The sequence below is a fragment of the Petaurus breviceps genome, unplaced genomic scaffold, assembly GCF_028583685.1.
Source record: "Petaurus breviceps papuanus isolate PSGF00001 unplaced genomic scaffold, PetGlider_PUasm1.0 175, whole genome shotgun sequence".
Classification (NCBI taxonomy): Eukaryota; Metazoa; Chordata; class Mammalia; order Diprotodontia; family Petauridae; genus Petaurus; species Petaurus breviceps.
In genome coordinates, this window is record NW_027185764.1 from 7,093,368 (window position 1) to 7,114,477 (window position 21,110).

Sequence of the window (21,110 nt, forward strand, 5' to 3'; positions counted from 1 at the left end):
TATGTACCTAATTTTTTCTTCTTGTATCTCAGGTTTTTTTTTAATAGCCCTATAAACTTTTGTTCTCTGTCAGTGACACCACGTTTTAATAAAAAGATATATAAACACTTCTTAGAAGGAAAAGTCATAAAAGTTGCAACCACTAGTGATTAAGGTGAGGACACAGTAGGTAGGGAAAGGGCAGCACGCTGCACACCTATGTTAACTTTTCTGTACATATTTCATTATCGATTTTATCTTTTGTTTCATAATTCTGGTTATCATGATGGTATAGTATTTAGCATGTCTGCATTTTGGTACATTTTACGATTTGCAGAAAGTTATTTTGTGTGTGCCTTTGCTATATGCGATAAGTGAAGTGGATAAGTAGTGGCAAATTTCCATTACATAAAAATTGTTTTACTGAACAGCCCCTAAATGATTGTTAATTGGTTTTCATTATAAAAAAAATATATCCTTCCTGAATGGTCCCAAGGATCTTTAAACCCATTTTATTCCAATTTCTTAGTCTTTCCTAGAACTTTTGTGCCTCAAGGATCCATTAGTCAAGTCCAACACCCCTCCCTTTACCCCCAAATCAGGTAGCTTGTGCTTTACTTTCCAAGTGTAATGGATAGAAGTCTGGCCTTGAAGTCAGAAGACCTGAGTTGAAATTCTAATTCTGCATGAGTGCATGAGTGACCTTGATCAAGTAGTTTAGCTTGCTTGGCCCAACATTTCTTCAAATGAGGGGCCTGGACTAGATCACCTTTGAGTTTCCTTCCAACTCCAGGTCTATGATCCTATTATCTGCAAAATAAAGAGGCTGGACTCAATGAATTCTGAAATACTATGAACTATGGAGAGGATTAAGTTGCTGCCACCTGCTTCTGCTCTGGGCTTCATCATCTCTATTCAAAATCGTGCTGCTGAGGCACAGTTGTGGTCTGTCCTTTGTTCTCAAAGAGGACCATGACATCAGGCAAGTGAATTGGACCTAAGTGAGGTAGGGGTGTGCAAAGTCTCTAGCCTCACTTCCTCCTCCAGAGCCATCTGGGTCCAGTGGTCAGATACAGATCCACACAACTGGAGATGGCCCAGGATGCAGTGGGGAACTTTGGACTTTTTAAGCTAAGGTCTTTCCAAGTTCTCACTCTGACTAAGGCAACACCCACTCAATGATTAGGGCTGTTTAAAAAGTGAGTCCAGAGATAGCTGCTTAGGCAGGTTTTTCCTGAAGATGGAGCTTTTTGCCACTTTCCAGAATTCCAATTTTTCTTTTCAGAAATGTTCCCATCTTAAGTCCATCTTTTTCCTCATAGTGGTGGATAACTATGTAGGATCCAAGTCTTAGATATGCAAGGAACTCTAGAGGTCAACTATTCAAACCCCTTCATTTTACAAGGGAACAAACTTAAAGCCTAGAATTGTTAAGTGTGATCCAAGGTGACACAGGTAATAGAGTCAAGAGATGAAAATAAATCTTCCAGAGGGTTTCAGAGAAACCTGGGAAAGCTTGTGTGAAGTGATGTAGAGTTAAGTGAGCAGAACCAGGAGAACAATTTAAATTGTAACATCAATATTGTAAAAAATGAACAAGTCTGAAAGAATTAAAAACTCTAATGGATGGGATGATCAACCATGATTGCAAGCAATTGATTGTAAAGAATGCTGTCTATCTCATGGCAGAGGAAATTAACAGAATAAAGAATAACAGAATAATAAAGAATGACTTACAGATTTTTAGACACAGCCAATGGATGACTTTGGGGGCAGCAAAGTGGCCCAGTGGATAGAATGCTAGGCCTGAAGTCAGAAAGACTCATCTTCCTGAGTTGAAATAAGGTCTCAGACACTTATTAGCTAAGGGATCCTGGACAAGCCACTTAACCCTATTTGCCTCAGTTTCCTTTTCTGTAAATTGAAGAAGGAAATGACAAATCACTCCAGTAACTTTGCCAAGAAAACCCTAAATGGAGTAAACAAAAAGTAGGACATGACTAAACTGGTCTTTTAAACAAAATGAGAACTGCTTCAGTAAACTGCTCAAGTGATTAATAAGCAAATTTTTATTCTAGTCTAGTTCATTTGCAGGATAGGGTTTTTTTTTTAACTGAGAAACATATCAAAAACATTATTTTGTCAATTTCTTGTTCATAGCTTTTTCATTAATGTAGTCACTTTTTCTTCCTGCATCAGAATAGTAATTTGAGGGCTTTGCAATAATTGATTTAGGGAACTCAGTTTCAAAAAAAAAATAACCAGATAGGCAAGTCTCAGGAGGAGAGCTTTGTTGCAATAGAATTAATTTGCTTCATCTTTATCATTATCACCAAGAAAAATAGTAATTTCTTCTTTTAGCTCAAACATCCTTTCAGGTCCTTTAGTATGAGAAAGCCAACATGTTTCATGTTGGTGCCCTATGCTCTGACCCCTTGTGGTCCCATAATTTTCCAAAGAGCCTTCTTTTTGTCAGACTGTTTTCTAGAAAGTTGATTACTTTTATAACAACTTGAAGAACCATAGTCACTCATATATGTAACTCCTCTCATATTTCTAGATAGAAGTGATTGCTTCTGAAGTATGCAATGTGTCTAAATTATAGGATGGGCCCCATTTTAATCCCTGGATGTTTTAGGGACAGTAGTACAGTAGAAAGAGCAGTGGCAGCTGAGAGGGCCAGACGCTCCAGGTGGCTCCTAACTCCCAAGTCTTACATCATGGTTTCCTGTTCTGGGGTGTGTGACTCCGAACAAATCTCTTAACCTCTCTCAGTTTGTTTCCTCATCTTCCTCATCTGTAAAATGGGAATAATAATTGCACCTATTTCATTGGGTTATTGTGAAGTTCAAATGAAATAATATATGTAAAGTACTTTGCAAACATTAATGCAGTATAACAAATATAAATATTGGCTATTAGGCATATGTGGGTGGGGAGATAATAGCCACCTCTGAGTTCTCTTCCAGCTTTGAAAATGTAGTCAGAAAGGCAGCTAGCTACCAGCCCTGGAGTCAGGAGGACCTGAATTCAAATGCGCCTCAGACACTTAACACAAAAAAACTAGCCGTGTTACCTTGGACAGGTCCCTTAACTCCAATGCCCTACCTTCCCCCCTCCAAAAAGCAAAAAAAAAAAAAAGTAATGGGAACTAGCACATAGGTAGAGCACTTCTAATGCTACTCACTGGTGTGAGAGAAGCTGGGAAACTCAGTTCATTAGATTATAAGCTCCTTGTGAGGGCAAAGTCTGTCTTTTTCATATTAGTATCTTAACTGCTTAGCACCGTGTCTTGCACATTTTTGTTATAATTGGTGTTCGTTCAGTCGTGTCTGACTCTTCCAGACCCCATTTCGGGTTTTCTTGGCAAAGATACTGGGAGTGGTTTGCCATTTCCTTCTGTAGCTCATTTTACAAAGGAAACTGAGGCAAAGTGTTAAGTGACTTGCTCAGGTTCACACAGCTAGTGTCTGAGGGCAGATTTGAACTCAGGTCCTCCTGACTCCAGGCCTGACACTGTCCACTGTGCCACCTAACTGCCCAATCTGTCATACACTTGGGGCTAAATAAAATGTTTGACTACTGACTACTTCCAAGAGAGTTGTGAGGACATGTAACATAAGTGTCTTGAAAAGACTACAGAGTGTGCAAAGAATTTCTGTAACTGGTTCTAGTGTGAGAACTATGTGGGACATCAGAACCTTCAGTGGCTACAGCTGTGGACTATTAGCCATTCGTTCTCTTCAGCTTACATTTTAGTCTCCTCCGTGGATCTTTGATCCAGTGACACTTTCTTGCTTTTTCTCACACAAGACACTCAATCTTCTCACTCGATTTTCACTGGCTGTTCCATATGTCTGGAATCCTCCTCTCCTCATCTCTGCTCCTGGGTTTCTTTAAGTCTCTTAAAATATCACCTTCTGCAAGAAGCTTTTTCAGGTCCCCATTAATGGTGGTGCCTTCCCTCTGAGATTATTTGTAATTTTTCCTGAATTTATGTACGTGATTGTTTGCAAGTCATCTACCCTATTAGATTGTAAATTCCTTGAGGGCAAGGATTATTTTTGTCTTTCTTTGTAACCCAGGACTTAGCACGGTGTCTAGTATATAGTAGGTGTTTAATAAATAAATGTTAATTGACCTGTTCTCTTATTGGATCTCTGCTTTTGATTTGACTCATTTGCTGACAGTGCCCAGTAAGAGACAATGCAACCAGGGAAGGTACTCTACTCCCTCTGGGACAGATATGGACCCATGAATATATCTCAAGGTTCTTTGACTGTGGATGTTTTTTCACTTCAGAAGAAGAAACTGGAGGCTCAGACTTTCTGAATTTCAAAAGATCAGGAGAGCAAACTTTCTAGGGATTTGGACATCTGGAGAATCCACCACAAGTTAAATCTATTCCAGGTTTTGCAGGACTTATATGCTCCAGGATAGAAGTGTGACCTCCAAGATCCAGCCAGAGGAAGGTCATCTGGTAATCATGTTGCATCTGGATGTGAACTTGGTAAGATCAATGCTATGTAGAAACTATGTTGGGTTTATGGGGTGTTCAGGTAAGACTAGCACCTCTGGGGTTATGGTTTGCCAAGCAATTTTCAGGGCTGCTCATTCATTCACCTGTGGTGTCCACCTGTCACTCAACTCTTGTGTGGCTCCAAGAAGCATACAAGCATGCCCATTGACCACACCCCATTTAAATCATCTTAGCAGAACGAGCTAAACCAGCTTGAGTTAAACTACAGGCCTCACACTCCTTAGTCAGTGAGGGGGGTGTCTACCCCAAGCATGTGAAGACTTCCTCCAGGAAAATGAGTAGATGAGAACAATTTGTTCCAATAGCCAAGAAGGTGGCTGAAGCAGGTGTTGTGTAGTACTTAGAGCTTAGTCAGAGAAGGTGTCATGGTCATCCACTGGATCCTGGGCCATCACCAGTTGTCTTGATTTTTGCCTTGTCACTGGAATTTTAGGACTCTGGAAGAGAGTGAAGCTAATGACTTCGTGCAACTCTGTCTCACCTAAATGTATTTTAAAGAGGAGTCAAGCTTTCACCCTATGATGTCATTGGTCTTCTTCCAAATGAAGGATGAACAACAAGAGACTGTGCTCAGTCTAAGCCCACTCTTCCCAGAGCCTAAGGTGGTATAGAAAAAAAATGTGCCCCCAAAGGGTGGTGGACCACTCCAGTATCTTTGCCCAGAAAACCTCAAATGGGGTCTGGAAGAGTTAAACATCACTGAAAAACAATGCATCAGCAAAGGTGCTGGAGGAAGTGCTTGCCACATCTTTGAAGATCCTTTTGCAAAAGCTAATTGATGTTAATTTGAAAAAAGGAATTGGGGTGCTAGTCAGTCAGTGGTAGATAAGGAAGGGGAAGAACACAATCAGTGGGGCTTGAGGCAATGTCATTAGAAATGCCCCAAGACCCCTCAGGAATACCCCTAGAATCTATTTTTTTTCCTAAGTCTAAATTTAGTTTTTTATTTTTCCCCAGTTATACGTAAAAACAATTTTTAACACTTTGTTTTTAAAACTTCGAGTTCCAGGGGTGGCCAGGTAGCACAGCGAGTAAGAGCACCGGCTCCAGTGTCAGAACGACTTGTAGATCGAATCCCGGGCTCAGACACTTAGCACCCACCCAGAAACACCTGGCCGTGTAACCTTGAGCAAGTTACTTAACCCTGATTGCTTAAAAACAAAAAACAAAAAAACTTCGAGTTCCAAATTCTCTCCCTCCCCCGCACTGAGAAGGCAAGCAATTCAATAGAAGTTACGCATGTGTAATCATGCAAAACATCTATAATAATCATGTTGTGATAGAAAACTTATGAAAAATAAAGTAAAAATAAGTATGTTTCCAGCTGTATTCAGACACTGTCAGTTCATTCTAATAGTTAGATAATACTTCAGAGGTTTCTTGCATCACTGTTTTGGGAGAATAGCTAAGTCATTCATAGCTGATCATCTTACAATAACCCTGTTACTTTGTACACAGTACATGTCTCTTTGCATTGATGCCCATGCAAATCTTTTTAGGTTTTTCTGAGAGCATTCTGCTCATCATTTCTTATAGTACAATAACATTCCATCACAATCGTGCACCACAACTTGTTCAGCCATTCCTCAATTGACGGACATTCTCTCAATTTCTAATTCTTTACCCCGAGAAAATAGCTGCTATAAATATTTTTGTACATATATGTCCATTTTCTCCATATTCTTTTCTTTAAAAAAATCTCTTTTGGGATACAGACCTAGTAGTGGTATTGCTAGGTCAAAGGTACCCCTAGAATATTGAGGGGGAGACATAGTCTTGGTTCTGGAAAAATGAGCCCTAAGAGTACTTGCTACATATATGTACAGTTTTTATGTTATTTATGTACGTGGTGTTTAAGTTTCTTGAGGACTGGTACTGTTTCATCTTTGCCACAATTGAAATTAGAGATTATTTTTATGCTTATATTATATAGTACACTGTATTTGTGAAGAATATTAAGATTACTCTCTTCATTGGATAGCTAAGTCAAGGCAGGGTGAGAAAAAGTAAAATTTTTAAGGCTGACACAGCCTTCAAACTGGAATTGCCATTGCAGGATTTCTGGTTCTAGGCTTCCAGGAGCAGAAATGTCGACTGTTACTGTGACAACTTTTCAAAGGCCTTCAAGTCAAAAATACTTAAGGTTCCACAATTAGTGTCAAAATGTGGGGTTCTAGATTGCAGAGGAATTTTAAAAGGTTATTTAGTGGGGAAAACCTCCGCCCAGTTTGCTTATTAATAGTAATCACATTTATACAGGGCTTTAAAGTTTCCAAAACTTTATATAATATAATCTCCTTCTTGAACCTCACGACCACCTTATTAAAAACTCTAAGAGGTTAATGACTTGCCAACGGCCAGGGGACAGAAGGTGAAGGGAAGGGCACATAAGACATTTCATTTCTTCTTAAGGCAACAGATGACATTAACAAATAAACCGGCCTCCGTTAGGGTCCGGGCCAGGTTCACAGCTGTCCTTCCCCCACCTATACCCTCCCCAACTTCACTTTGGTCCTCCTCTCCCTCGGTCCCGTCCAGCTCCTGGACGCTGAGCAAGGTTGCCCAGGTGCCCCTCGGTGACACCACCTCGGTCGCGGTAAGAGACGGCAGCGCCCGTTCCCCAGCCAAGGCCGGAACTTCCCGGGATCCTTACCCCCTACCTCACCCAGCCCCCCGGGCTCAACTTAGAACGGAACCCGAACGACCGGGCCCGATTCCCTCGCAGTGTGCCGGAACTCTAACTCCGGGGCACACTAAAAGGAGCCGGCGCCTTTAGTAGGGTAGGGAGAGGGGCGGCGTTAAGGGGGTCTGCGGCCTCACGCCACGCGTACGTCACAGGCGGGTCGCGCGGAGTCTCCTGGGAACGCCAGCTCCGGGATTTGGGCATCGGACTTCGGGGAGGGAGGACGTCCTCCTTCGCTCGCGCGCTCTCACGCACGTACACACGCGGTCCACGTTCTCACATGCGCGCTCCCCTTCCCGGAATTGGGCGGGCTCCTGCACGCACCGCCCCCCTGGAGGCGGAAGTTGCTGAACGCTTTGCGCACTTCCTGTTGGGGCGGGGGAAGTTGATTTATCATGGTCTCTCTGGTAACCAGGTAGGTGGGTTCTATGGGAAAGGATTACCTGGACTTTGGAGGGAAGAAAGGGAGGAAAGAGCCGGGGAGGAGAAACCCTTCACGCCGGGCCGGGGGGGGGAGGGGCGGGTGATAGGGAGGGAATCGGAGCGCATTCGTTGGCCTCGTGAAGAGGAGAGACCGGTGTAGACAGAGTTCTTGTGTGGACGGATCCCGAGACGGAGCGGGGCTGGGCCTCAGTTTCCTCCTCTGTCCCTCGGGGTGGGTGGGCTAGTTCGTCTCTAAGGCCCCTTCGCGCTCTCCATCCCAGAGTCGCCGCTGCGCTGCTGCGGGTGTGACCTCGTTACTTCGTGCGGGACACCGCGAGCCTTTATTATACGCCTACTGTATACCAGGCAAAGCGAGCGGAGGAACGTGGCAGGGAGGGAGAGGAACTAGGGGTTTAAATACCAAAGTGGGACCACTCTCTGCCCTCATGGGGTTTATAGGCAGCTAAACCAGCTTTGTGTTCGGAGTCTGTCTAGCCAGGCCTCCCCAGTTCTTCCTACCAGCTAAGAGGGGAGGGAAGTAATAGGTGACTTAGTTTTCAAAGCTGTCCAGGAGTGACCTTGCCCTTTGTAAAACCGAGGATGCTGGAATAGACCACCATTCAGTGCCAAAGGACTGTTTCCTGCCTCATTTCTGTCACCACTTATGTGACCCTGGCAAAATCACTTAACATTCTTCAGTGGTGAAACAGAAGGAAAAAATTAGTACCTCGTACCTTTCCGTGCAGGGCTCCTTAATACATCAAAGGAACAGAATATGATCCAGGGATAATTTATAGCATGATGTGCCTCTAGAAATGTGTCTTTTTAAAGAATAGTGTCATTCTCTTGTTTCCTTTTCACTTGCTTTTGGTTTTGGACTGCCAGTAGATTAGTAGGCTATCCCTACTTATGGCATTTTGGGTTACTTTTCCTAATTGTATTGAATTAGGAAAATTAAATTATTAATTAATTTTAATAATTAAATTATTAAATTCCTAAATTTATATGAATGACAGTGTCCAACTCTCCAAAGACCACATTAAAACTTTTAAAAGTAATAGGTTTGTCTGGCTTTGTATAAAGAGTTTCATTTTTGTAATTGCTTATACCCCGTTTTTGCATTTTGCATACCTTAACATCTATAAATAATATTTTTTATAATCAACTTATCCCACTAGAGGCTTGTCAGTTTTGTGGATCCCTCTCCATCCATTCGTTCATTCATATAGTCAACAAGCATTTGTTAAAGTCTTATTAAGTGCCAGGCACTTTGCTAAATGGTCGGCATAAAGAAAGGCAAAGAAAGCATTCACCTAATAGGTTTGACCCTGGGCTGGTTACAGGACAGGGTTAGGGTGGGATATAAGGATGAGTGCCTGTAAAAGAGAGTCAAAAAAGATTGTTCCTAAAAGACAAAAAATAAATAATCGTCATTTTGCATTATTTGTGCTTCTGCTCACCTCCAATAACATGGATAACTAAGTTGACTATATTTATTTGCCTTCCATTTCAAAGCTCAAGTGCTTTATCAGCTTTACCTGAGCATTCTTTAAAGCTCTCAGGAATAAAACATCACTGCAGTACAGAAGAGGAAATAGTAAGGTATGGGAAAATGAACTGACTTATCCTTGGTCACATAGTCACATAATCAGGAACAGAAAAACATATTTCCAACTTATTGCGCTACCTGGTGTCAGTAAAGTGATAATGGAATAGCCATAAAGCTAAGGCTAATTTGGTGTCTGCAGGTGACCATGACTTCATATATATTGATGTCAAGAAAAATATGTAAGATCCTAGGATCGTAGATCTAGAGAAGGATGGGATTTCAGAGGACATCTAATCCAATCTCATTTCACAGATGAAGAAATTGAGGTCCAAGAAGGGGAAATGACATGTCCCAAATCACTACTATTATACCCTTAAGAATCATACTTGTGGCTGGTAGTTTGACATTTCAAGGCCCGATCTGATCTTATTCTTAGACTTGATATTGTGGAAAAACCATTGGAACTATTATCAGAAATCCTAAATTACTAGGGCCAGCTCTGACGTTTACTTGCTTTGTGACATTTGGGTAAATCAATTAACCTCTCTTGAGCCTCAGTGTCCTTATCTGTAATATTGGAATAATGTATCACCTACTTTGCCTAGATCCAATGGTTGCTATGAAGATCAACTGAGTTAATGTGCATGAAAGTGCTTTTTAAACTGTAAAATGCTGTATAGATATAAGATATTGTCATGTACTATGAGATTATATATTAAAATTATTATTCTAGGTGATACAAATGAGAAATATTTTACTGGTTAATTGTTATTTTTTAAGGTAAAAATGATCTGCCAGGTAATCTGTGTATTCCAACAGCAAGTTTGTTGAATATATTTGTAACAAGTTTATAGATTAGAATTGAGATTTCATAGCAGGCTAATTTAGCCTGGAAGTTTTTTGTTACCCATCAAGTTAAAAAATGTAATAAATTCTTTTTGATTCTAGCAGCATTTTTCCTGCCATCTACTTAAGCCCTCAGAAACCTGAAATTTGATGAGTAGACTCCTTAGTGAAGGGACAAGTCAACTGGTGGCAGCTGAATTGATTTAAATGTACTTACCAGTAGAATTTGAAGTTCAGTTCTGTAAAGCAGCTTTTTTTTTTATACTAGTTAAGGTCTAGCCAGTACTAAGCACAGAACCATATCTTTGACTGTTTAAATATGGGTTCTTAGTAAATTAAACATTTCCCAGATTTGTATAAATAATTAAAAAAACTTGTTATACCAGGAACTATGTTATGAAACATACTGTTTCAAAATTGTAAATTAACATGGCATTATAACCTAGTTTAAACAGTCCTGCTAATGTGAATCAAGGAAATTGTGTTAAGATCCTGTTAAGCAATTGTACATGTAGAGTTACTATATGTGACAGACAAGGTTCTGGTCTCCATTTAGAATTTAGCAACTAAAACTAAATTTAGGAATATATTCATCCCCTACACCTTTGGAGAGCTCTGTTAAAAAGCTTTTTAAACATGGCAGTGCTAATCAGTACATTTTAAAGACAGGCTTTCCTTTTTTGTCACAATAATTATATATAAACTAGTTGAAAATTACTTTCATCCATTCTGAGTCTTTTTTGATACACAGTCATGCCATCCATACTATACTAATTTTTGCTGAGGATAATTAAAGATACAGGATGAATCAGAAACAGCCTATGGCCATATAAAAAAGTGGCAGTGCACGTACATGTTACATAGATATTGATCAGCATTTCTATGTACGTGTGTATTTGTGGCAACATATACTTAAGTAAATGTGTACTTGAAAAGCTTAAGGATAAATATAGTTGTTCCCGAATAATTCTTCTGATTTACCTGCTTAGTGTTTATAAATTGTGCTATATTTCCAAAGAATAGATTACTGTGGCTTTATATTCCTCAGCATTCTATAATGTGTAAAAGGCATCTGGAAGTAGTAAAGGAAGTTTAAATTGTTTCAGTTTATTCTGTTGGTCATTGACTGCTATACAGAGCCACAGTTATTTTCTGCAATAGCAAGAATTGGACATTTACAAATTTTGATAATGTAATAGTGATCTAGAATATTTCCAATACCTTTTAATATTTCTTAACACTTCTGTACTTTATAGACTTTATAAAACAAATGCAGTTTTTATAAAGGTACTTCTACCACCAAGCAGAAGTCTGTAGCTTTGAAAAAAATTTTTTCAAACTTTTCCTTTGGAGCATTGCAGCTGATACAGAAAGCCAAAAGGTGCAATGTGAGAACATGGGGAATTAATGAAAACCAACTTTCTCTTTTTATATAGCCAATAGTTCTTTGTCACCACTAAACAGCTTTAGGATATCTCTTCTTAATTGTCCTAATCTTCTGTTTGAAAACACTGACCTGAAAATAAATATGCTGGTGCCAAAAGTAGTGTATAAGATCTTTCCAACAATGAGATAAATGAAATTACTTAACTGTAACAATTTGTATCTTACAAGTATAATTTATTTTAAGAAATTCAGTTACTGTATCTGAACATAATTTAGGAGCTTAGTGTTTCTTATAGTTACAAAGCCATAGATTTAAAAAAGAACTCTCTCTGTTTTGTTTTCCTTTCATCAGGAGGTCCCCAAGTGTATGGTTCTCAAAAGTGGTCCAAGACTAGGTGTTTACAAGACCCTTTCAGAGGGGTCAGCGAGGTCAAAATTATTTTCATAAGAGTACTATCAATGAGTGTCTTAATTTTCATTTCTATTATGGCAGATATTGATGGACTTAACTCACATAAGTTCACATTTTTATTTTTATTTATTTATTTTGGAGGGGGAAAGGCAGGGCAATTGGGGTTAGGTAACTTACCCAAGGTCACACTGCTTAGTAAGTGTTAAGTGTCTGAGGCTGGATTTGAACTCAGGTCCTCCTGAATCCAGGGCCAGTCCTCCAGGACAGGACTGTGCCACCTAGCTGCCCCTTAATATTATAATTGAATAAATATTAAAGAAAAATGAAGTGTATTTTAAATTGTATATATTTTTTTCAATCAGGAAAAATCCATCTTCTCTCCCACTCCACACCACCACCCCAAATGAGAACAAAATTAAAACAAAACTCCTGTTTCAGTCAAATTTCCACATTGACCATGTCTAAAAAAGTATTAAGTCTCATTCTGCCTTTTGTTTCTACAGAGCTCTGTTTTTTTTTATCAGGAATCCTTGAACATTTTCTGATTTCATTGGAGATCCATTTGTTCTTCCCTTTTGGGATTACACTGAGTTTTTTGTGGATAATATATTTTTAGTTAAAAGCCTGTATCCTTAACCTTCTGAAATAACATATTCCAAGTTCTTTTTATTGGTGGCTGCTAAATCATGTGTGATTCTGATTGACTCCTTGGTATTTAAATTCTGTCTTTTGGGATGCTTGTAATATTTTGTTTCCTATTTTTCTCCCTTGTGCCTTTCCCTAGGTGACTAGGAGGCACCATAGATAGAATACTGGGCTTGGAGTCAGGAAGGTTCCATCCTTGGCTCTTTTCCTTTGATGTGGAATCTGGATTTTGGCTATAATGCTGCTGAGAGTTTTCATTTGGGTGTTTCTTTTTCATGAGGTGACTGTTGGATTCTGTTTCCACTTTGCCATCTGGTGATCTGCAAGCAGTTACAAATGTTTGTCTGGACTAGAACCTGGGAGAGAGGTCAGGGTTAGAGCTGTGGATTTGGGAACCGTTTACTAAAAGGTGATAGTTGAAATTTTGAGACTTTGACCATCTGCCAGTTAATATTTGTTTCAACCACCTCTGTGACTGTGTACATATCACTTAAATTATATGAGCCTTTGTTTCCTATCTGTAAAAAAAAAAAAAAAAGGGACAGTGACTTCCCCTACAGGGCGGTTGTCATGATCATATGAGATATAAACTGGACGTAATAGGCAACTAGATGGTACAGTGGATGATAGAGGGCTAGGCCTGGAGTCAGGAAGACTTGAATTCAAATCCATCCTCAGACAACAGTTGTGTGACCCTAGTCAAGTCACTTAACCTGTTTGCTTCAGTTTCCTCATCTATAAAAATGGAGAAAATAGTACCTACCTCCCAAGGTGGTTGTGAGGATGTAATGAGATATTTGTAAAGTGCTTTACAAACCTTGAAGCACTATAGTGAGATATTATTATTAAAGCATTCTGTAACTGTAAAGTTTTATGTAAATATAAGCTATAATTATATTTTTTCTCTTAGAAACTGGCTTCATTTATCAACTCTGTTAAATTTTTTTCAATCTTTGCTGTCTTGACCCTATGCTTGAGCTCCAGATGCCTGTGGAATATCTTCACTTAGATCATCACATCAAATTTAGCATGTTGGTTTTTTTTTGTTTTTTAGAGGGTAGTTGGGGTTAAATGATTTGCCCAAGTTCACACAGCTAGTTCTTGTGTTAAGTGTTTGAGGTCATATTTGAACTCAGGCCCTCCTGACTCCAGGGCCAGTGCTCTATTCACTGCGCCACCTAGCCATCCCAAATTCAGCATGTCTACAACAAAATTTAGCATGTCTATAATCATCTTCCCTCTCCATTCAGCTCCTATTCTTCTGCTTCCAAATTTTTAGTATTTTCCCAACCAGAGAGACTCAAAATCTGATTGTTTCCTCCTTATACCTTTCAACCAGTACCAAATCCTGTCTTCCTTTGAAGGATCTCTTGCATTCATCCTTTCTTTTTGGTTCCCCTTGCTGATCTCCAGTTATTATTGTAGTAGTCTCCTAAAAGCTTCTGATCTCTTCTCTCCAGCCTAACATTCATACTGCCACCAGATTAATCCCTCTCAAATTGATACTAACTCCATCGTCATGAACAAGTAGTTTTTGACTCCATACTGTGTACTTGTAGGGCACAGAAGTATTAGGTAACATCCCTGCCCTCCAGGAAATCAGTCCAGTTCAAGTCTTAAGACGCGTTTACAGTAACTAGATTAAAAAGCAGTATATGATTAATGCCAAAGGAGCACTGTACATCTGGCTCTGCCTCTTACTATCTGAGGCATTACTATCTTTGGACAAGTTACTTAATTAACCCTTTGGACCTTAATTCCCTCATCTATAAAATAAGGAAATTGATTTCTAAAGACTAGATCACTTCTGAGCCCCTTTCCAGATATAAATCTTCATGTAAATGAATGCTGAACATGTTTCAAGGAGTGAGAAATCATTTTACCATGGTAATCAAGAAAGACTTCTTAGAACTGAGCTTGGGCTTAAAAGATAGCATCTTGATAGTGGGAGGGAAGACATTGCAAGGAGACCTAGAGTTAGGGGTATCTAAATAGAGATTTGCTGTGTTTTTTTAAGTTTGAGGTTTGCTTTTCTTTAAAGAGGCTTTAGTAAAGCCTTTGGTTGTCACCCCATTATTTGTCATTTTGCTAATTGGTCATCTTTCATGAGGTCAAAGACTCCTAGCCGGGTACCCAAAGCTCATCATAGCCCCAGAGCTGCAGCCTTGAAGTGACTGTGCTTCTCAGGACCCTTTGGAGATCAGGAAAATAAGGTTTCTTAGAACCTGAGAGCATCCAGCGCCCTAGGGAAAAGGGTGCATACTAAGCCCCTTCCTACCTAGAAGACCTTAGTTACTAGAGCCACAGTGATTCCTGCTTTCCTTTCTGTTCTCATCTTATAAAAAGTGAGATTTTGGCAGCACCACAAAGGTGACTAGTATTGCAATGACCCAAGTTGCCTCTAATATGACTTTTCCATAACTAACTAGAGTACAAACCTGGTTTTTTGAAACTAGTACAGAGGGGCAGCTAGGTGGTGCAGTGAATAGAGTGCTGGCCCTGGAGTAAGGAGGACCTGAGTTCAAATCCAGCCTCAGACACATAACATTTACTAGCTGTGTGACCTTGGGCAAGTCACTTAACCCCAATTGCCCTGCCTTGCCCCCTCCAAAAGAAAAAAAAAACTAGTTCAGAGACCTGTCTCTGTGAAAGTCCTGGTAGGAGATTGCCTGCTGCATTGGTACTTGTGACCATCAGGAGTAATATATTCATGATGAAAGAATGAGAACATATGATAGTGGGATGAAACAATTCATAACAATGATTTTTTTTTTTAATTTTTTTAAGCAATCGGGGTTAAGTAACAGAAATAACTGGATGTGGTGCTGAGTGTCTGAGCCCAGATTCGATTCCCAGGTCATCCCGACACTGGAGCCGGTGCTCTTATTTGCTGTGCTACCTGGCCGCCCCAACAATGATGTTTTTTTTAAAAAGGCACTGCAGTTTCATGAAGCAGAAAGAACATAACTTGGATGTTGAAAACCTCGTACCATGACCAGACATCTGGAGCCAGAATGGTATGTTGGAGGGAGGTACTGTTTTTGGTCCTGGTTCTTCTGTAAACCTCCTGCTCATGGGAGTGGCTAGGTGGCACATTGAATAGAGCACTGGCCCTGGAGTCAGGAGGACCTGAGTTCAAATCTGGCCTCAGACATGTGACAAACTTACTAGCCATGTGACTTTGGGCAAGTTACTTAACCCCAATTGCCCTTCAAAATGCAAAACAAAACAACCAAAAAAACCTCTTGCACAGGTTGTTTTACTTTTCTATTTGTTTTCCTTGTTGGTAAGTTGAGGGAGTTGGACTAGAGCAGAGGTTTCCAAATTTATTTGGCCTACTGCCCCCTTTTAAAAAAAAAAAAGATTACTCATTGCCCCCCTGGAAATCTACTTTCTTTAAACTTTTAACGATTTTTTTTTTTAAATTTGCATCATTTCAAAACGATATAAAATATATTTTTAAATGACACATCTTAAATTTAATAATTTTTTGTAAACTTGTGGGTTTTTTTCCTGCCTTGAGATTTTGGTGATATGTTGCATCATGTAACCATATAGTATCATATTGTAAACAAGTCATCGCACACACATGTTCCAGCCAATGCATTCTGGACTTCCTGACAATGCAAGACATGTTTGCCTGCCAATACTTGCTTGTTAAGGCCTGTTGGTAGACTTGACCACTGATGGGTTGCATTTTGTGTGTTTATTTGGAAAATAATGTAATCACTACAACTTAACTCAGTTATACAACAGATGAAACATGTATGAATGGTTTTTCAAAATTAATTACTTATGCATTCACCACTCCCATATTTTTATTCAGTGTCCCCCAGTTGTACCCAGGGCACCCCCCTAGATCATTTTAGTGACCCCCCCCAAGAGGCAGTATTGCCCACTTTGGGAACCTCTGGACTAGATCCTCTGTGAAAATAAATACCATTGGCACAGCTAGGTGGCACAGTGGATAGAGCACTGACTCTGGACCCTGGGCAAGTAACTTAGCTCTGATTACCTCCAAAAATGAAAAAAGGAAAGGAACAGCATTTATGAAAATAGATTTCATTTAGTTTCCTCCAGCTTCCAAAATTCCTTGATATGTTTTTCTGACAGTCACCATTTCTACTCCCAACAATATGTTAGGTCCCTATTAATATATTTATAGAAATGATACATTATATGTATCAATGTATCATGACCTAACTTCACTATATTTCCTTTTCTGTTTCCCATGTAATTAAATATTCACTCAAGTTTTCCATTGTCTAGAATTTCCGAGAATGGATTTTATAAGATTTTGAATAAACTGTCATTCCCTATTACTTGGTGTAGTTAGGTTCATTCCAAACCCTAATTACCATAGAATATTAGAGCTAGAGGGTACTTAAACGATTGCCTACTCCAGGGGTGGGGAACCTCAAGGCCACATGTGGCCCTCTAGATTGTCTCTAGATCCTCCAGGGCCACCCTTTAACTGCATCCAAACTTGACAGAACAGATTTGTTCCCCACACCTGACCTAGTCAGACCCCCAATCATTTTACAGATAAAGATGAAGCTCTATGAGATTAAATGTTAAGGGATTTGCCAGCAGCTAGCTAGTTGTAGAACAAAACTAGAACCTATTTTTTAAAAACTCCCAAGTCTAGTGTTCTTTCCATTATATCACTCTGCCTCTACAGATATCATGCAGAATCTGTTTTACTCCGAGGCTGAACAACTTGTTCCCATATAATTTTAAATTTATGTGGGATCTAGTGTCCTCCACTGGAGTTGGGGTAGTGGGCATGGCATTTGGATATAATGATAAAATACTGTAAGGGCTCAATTTTCTGTTAAGTGAAGAATGCTAAATAGGGAGAGATTTTATATTATTATTGTGAGGGATCATTAAAATCAAATCTAGAGTGGCTTCAGCATCCACTAGGCCTAAGTTTAGAGGTCACCTGACCTTGCAGGAATCTGGAACTTAGCGCAATGGAGACCCTCCCCAGTACCATCTTAGCACAAGATATGACAAATAAGGACAGAAGTGCTTTCCCAAACATTGGGTGATCTACTGTTTCCTTGTTCCTGTACTTGAGGTGGATTTCAAGTTTAGATTGTACACCTAACTTCCAGCCAGTGGAAGAAAAGGGTCAGGAGGGGGGTGGGGGAGAATACCGCGTTAGGACTCTATAACTTCGCCATTTCCTTTTGTAAATTGATTCTCCTCCCTGACCATTTGTCAGGAGGTGGCCCTTTCTTGAGATCGTATTAAATCATTCTTTTCTGCTTCCTACCTTCAGAAACCTCTGAGTATTATTTGGGTAAGGATTTCTGTTGCACACAGTTTTGGGGTATACTCACAATTCTGGGATCACCCAGTGAACATCCTTTTAAAAAAATCAGTTTGTCTTCTTGACATTTTCTGTTGGACATATTGGATGCAGCTTTACTGACAAAAACACTGACACTTGTGGGCGTAGAAATCAAGCCAAGTGAGCAATCATCCTAAAGAAGGGGGGGGAGAAAACTTTTCAAAATCTTGAGTTCCCTAATCCAGGTTCAGCTTGTTCACTGATAAACACATTAATGCTTGTGAGATGTGAGAGAATTCTGGTCACGTATTTCAGTGTATGTTGGCTTTCTGGTCAGATAGCTAGAATGAATGCCTTAAATAGCACTATTTGAAATAGAGTGAGTAGTCCATGAGATCAGTGGAGATGTTTATGATACCCTGGACATGGGCCATGGAAAAGGCTGAGTGGTAAGAGGCAGAGTGTCACTCCAAGTTTGTTCATACAGATCCTGAGTTTACCAAACACTTTTTTTCCCCTAGTTTGTGAAGACATAAATAGAAGTGATAAACCTCAGCAGTAAAGTGAAGCTGTCTTCCAAAAATTAATGCCAACAAGTTCCCTAAGCTCTGTTTATTTTTGCAGGAAACGCTGTAAAAGAAAGTGATGTGGCCCACGTTGGGTTATTTTTAGATGTAAGTACACAGGTCGGAAATGGAAAAGCCCTGTCAGGTTGTCATTTCTTCTTTTACTTATCTTTCCATCCCATCTGCCTTCAGTATTCTGAAGGGCCATTCTTGCATTTGTGTTTTTGTTTTTAGTGTTTCCTAACATGAAGTGATCATCAGTCGCTGCTCTAAGTTTCTCAAAAAGAGAAGCTTCAAGAACTTTTTTTCCAGTGGAAAATTATTAATATGTTTCATAGCGCCATTTTTAAAAGGCAGTATGGTATAGTGGAAAGATTGCTGCATTAGATGCCAGGAGATGTTGACCAAAAACCCTGACAACTGTGGGGCATAGAAATGAAACAATCATTCTAAGAAGGGGGAGGGGAGAAAACATTTCAAAATCTTGAGTTCCTTAATCCAGATTCAGCTTGTTCACTGACAGACCCATTAATACTTGTGAGATATCCAACTCACCAATGGAAGAAGGGGACTGGTTTGGGGGCGGGGAGGGATTTTCCACAGTGATTAGGTTGCAAGGATCATTCGATATTTAAGGGTGAGGCGTATTAGACAGCAGCTGAAACATAGCTTTGAAATCTAAAGTCAGGAGCAAAGCTGGGGGGGAACAAATGACTGATCATCCTGGGCCCCTCCACAAAATGAAAAAATAGTAGATAGGCATTATTGTGATTTTCAATTCTAAAAATACTTTGTTATCAGAGTCATTATAGTAAAAGGGAGAATTTAGATGTAGACAAATGGTTTCTCTTAAGCTCAGGAAAGAAATCAAGATTGCAATTGATAATAATTAAGATTTTTTTTTTTAACCTATTCTTCTGTCCCAGTTTAGCTATAAGAAAGGTTGAACTTAGATATCTGATACAATATACCATCAGTCCCTTGTGTACCAGCCATATTTTTCCTTTCTTATCTTATGGCTTAGTTGCTGGCTGCTCCAGGTTTCTCCCTTTGCCTTGCTTAAACTATTCATTTTCAGTGTCCTTTGTCAAAAACAAACCATGAAAATTTTTGGTTCTCTCATGGAACAGGGAAAGCATGTAATGAATGAGATAAAGGAATCTCTTCTTTAAGTTTAGATTTGAGGCATATATAGGGACTAGGCTTGTGATTTCATGTGTATAGGAAACCTTCTGGTGAGGAAACTCTCTATAGTGTGCAGGTCAGCACCTTTTCTACAATTTATAGTCTTAGAGAATTGCCCTAGACCACAAGGAGGTCCAATGACTTGCCTACAGTCAGAGGCAGATCACCCTTGTCTTCAGGGCCAGCTCTTTATTTATTAAAACCATACTGCTCAGGGGCGGCCAGGTGGCTCAGCGAGTAAGAGTACCGGCTCCAGTGTTGGGACCACCTGGAGATCGAGTCCCGGGCTCAGACACTCAGCACCACACCCAGAAATAACTGGCCGTGTAGCCTTGAACAAGTTACTTAACCCCAATTGCTTAAAAAAAAAAAAACCATACTGCTAGGGGTGGCTAGGTGGCTCAGTGAATAGAGCATCGGCTCTGGAGTCAGGAGGACCTGAGTTCAAATAAGGCCTCAGGTACTTAACACAAAACTAGCCGTGTGACCTTGGGCCAGTCACTTAACCCTAATTGCCCTACCTTCACCCTTCCAAAAAGCACAGAAAAAAACCCAAACCATATTGCTTCTCATAATAAGTAATGTTTTCCATTTGATTGCATCATTATTTTTAAAATTATTTGTTTAGTTTTGGTTTTCAGCATTTGCTTTTATAAGATTTTGAGTTCTGAATTTCTCCCCCCTCCACTCCCCTTTTCCCAAAATGACATGTAATCTGATATAGGATATATATACGTGATCATATTAAACATATTTTCACATTAGTTACGTGGTATCACATCATTATTATTATTTAGTATTAAGCACCACAGTGCCCTTGGCACTTACAGGATTCGGTTCCGTTTCTATCTGTTGATATTAGTTTAAAGTAAATTGTGGGAGACAAACCACATTGGTGGGGCATTGAAAGGACTACAGTCTTTGCTAAACTTTTTTCTCCATAAATAAAGAATTGCTTTGTAATTAAGTGACAACTTCTGTGAATATCAAATTTACTCTTTAAAAAACAAATTAGAAACTGAGATTGATTTTATTTCATTTTATTTTTGTCTTTTTGGAGGGCAATTGGAGTTAAGTAACTTGCCCAAGGTTACACGGCTAGTTTTTTTTTTGTGTGGGTTGTTATGTCTGGGGCCGGAACCGAACCCAGGTCCTCCTGACTCCAGAGCTGGCGCTTTACTCACTTCGCCACCTAGCTGCCCCTGAGATTGATTTTAGTAACCAATAGTTTTGGTTGTTTAAATTTTGTTTTTTATTTCAAATTTACACACAAAGAAGAGCATTTCCATATACATAGCAGAACATAAAAGGAGGATTTTATATGAAACTGAATCTCTATTTCATACTGCTTATTTTCTTAAGTATATAATAAATTCCACATATTACTTTAAAAACTGCCTCCTTGTCTGTGCTTCATTCTTTTTTGTTTTCTTCCCTGTGCCTTTTAGTATTTCAAATATCTCTGGATTTGCCCTTATCATTTGTGAAATGATGGTAATATGACAGTGCCCCCCAGAATTTGGCCTTCTCCAAGTTGAGGTTTCCAATTAAGTGTTACCAAGTTTGCTCTAGATACAAACCTGCACTGTAATCACAA

General features: G+C 39.5%; 1 protein-coding gene across 4 annotated transcripts in view; it reads left to right on the plus strand.

Moving 5' to 3' along the window:
* Positions 1–7,432: 7,432 nt before the first annotated feature.
* DHRS7B (dehydrogenase/reductase 7B) overlaps positions 7,433–21,110 on the plus strand; it is a 60,034-nt gene continuing 46,356 nt past the window's right edge. Inside the window, exon 1 of one of the 4 annotated variants that reach the window (XM_069084713.1) lies at positions 7,433–7,617. In XM_069084713.1, coding sequence (XP_068940814.1) covers positions 7,483–7,617 — 135 coding nt within the window. In that variant the 5' untranslated portion in view covers positions 7,433–7,482. Of the gene's footprint in view, positions 7,618–9,140; positions 9,228–15,416; positions 15,481–21,110 lie in introns of those variants that run through there. The other 3 variants (XM_069084716.1, XM_069084714.1, XM_069084715.1) reach the window with 3 other exon arrangements.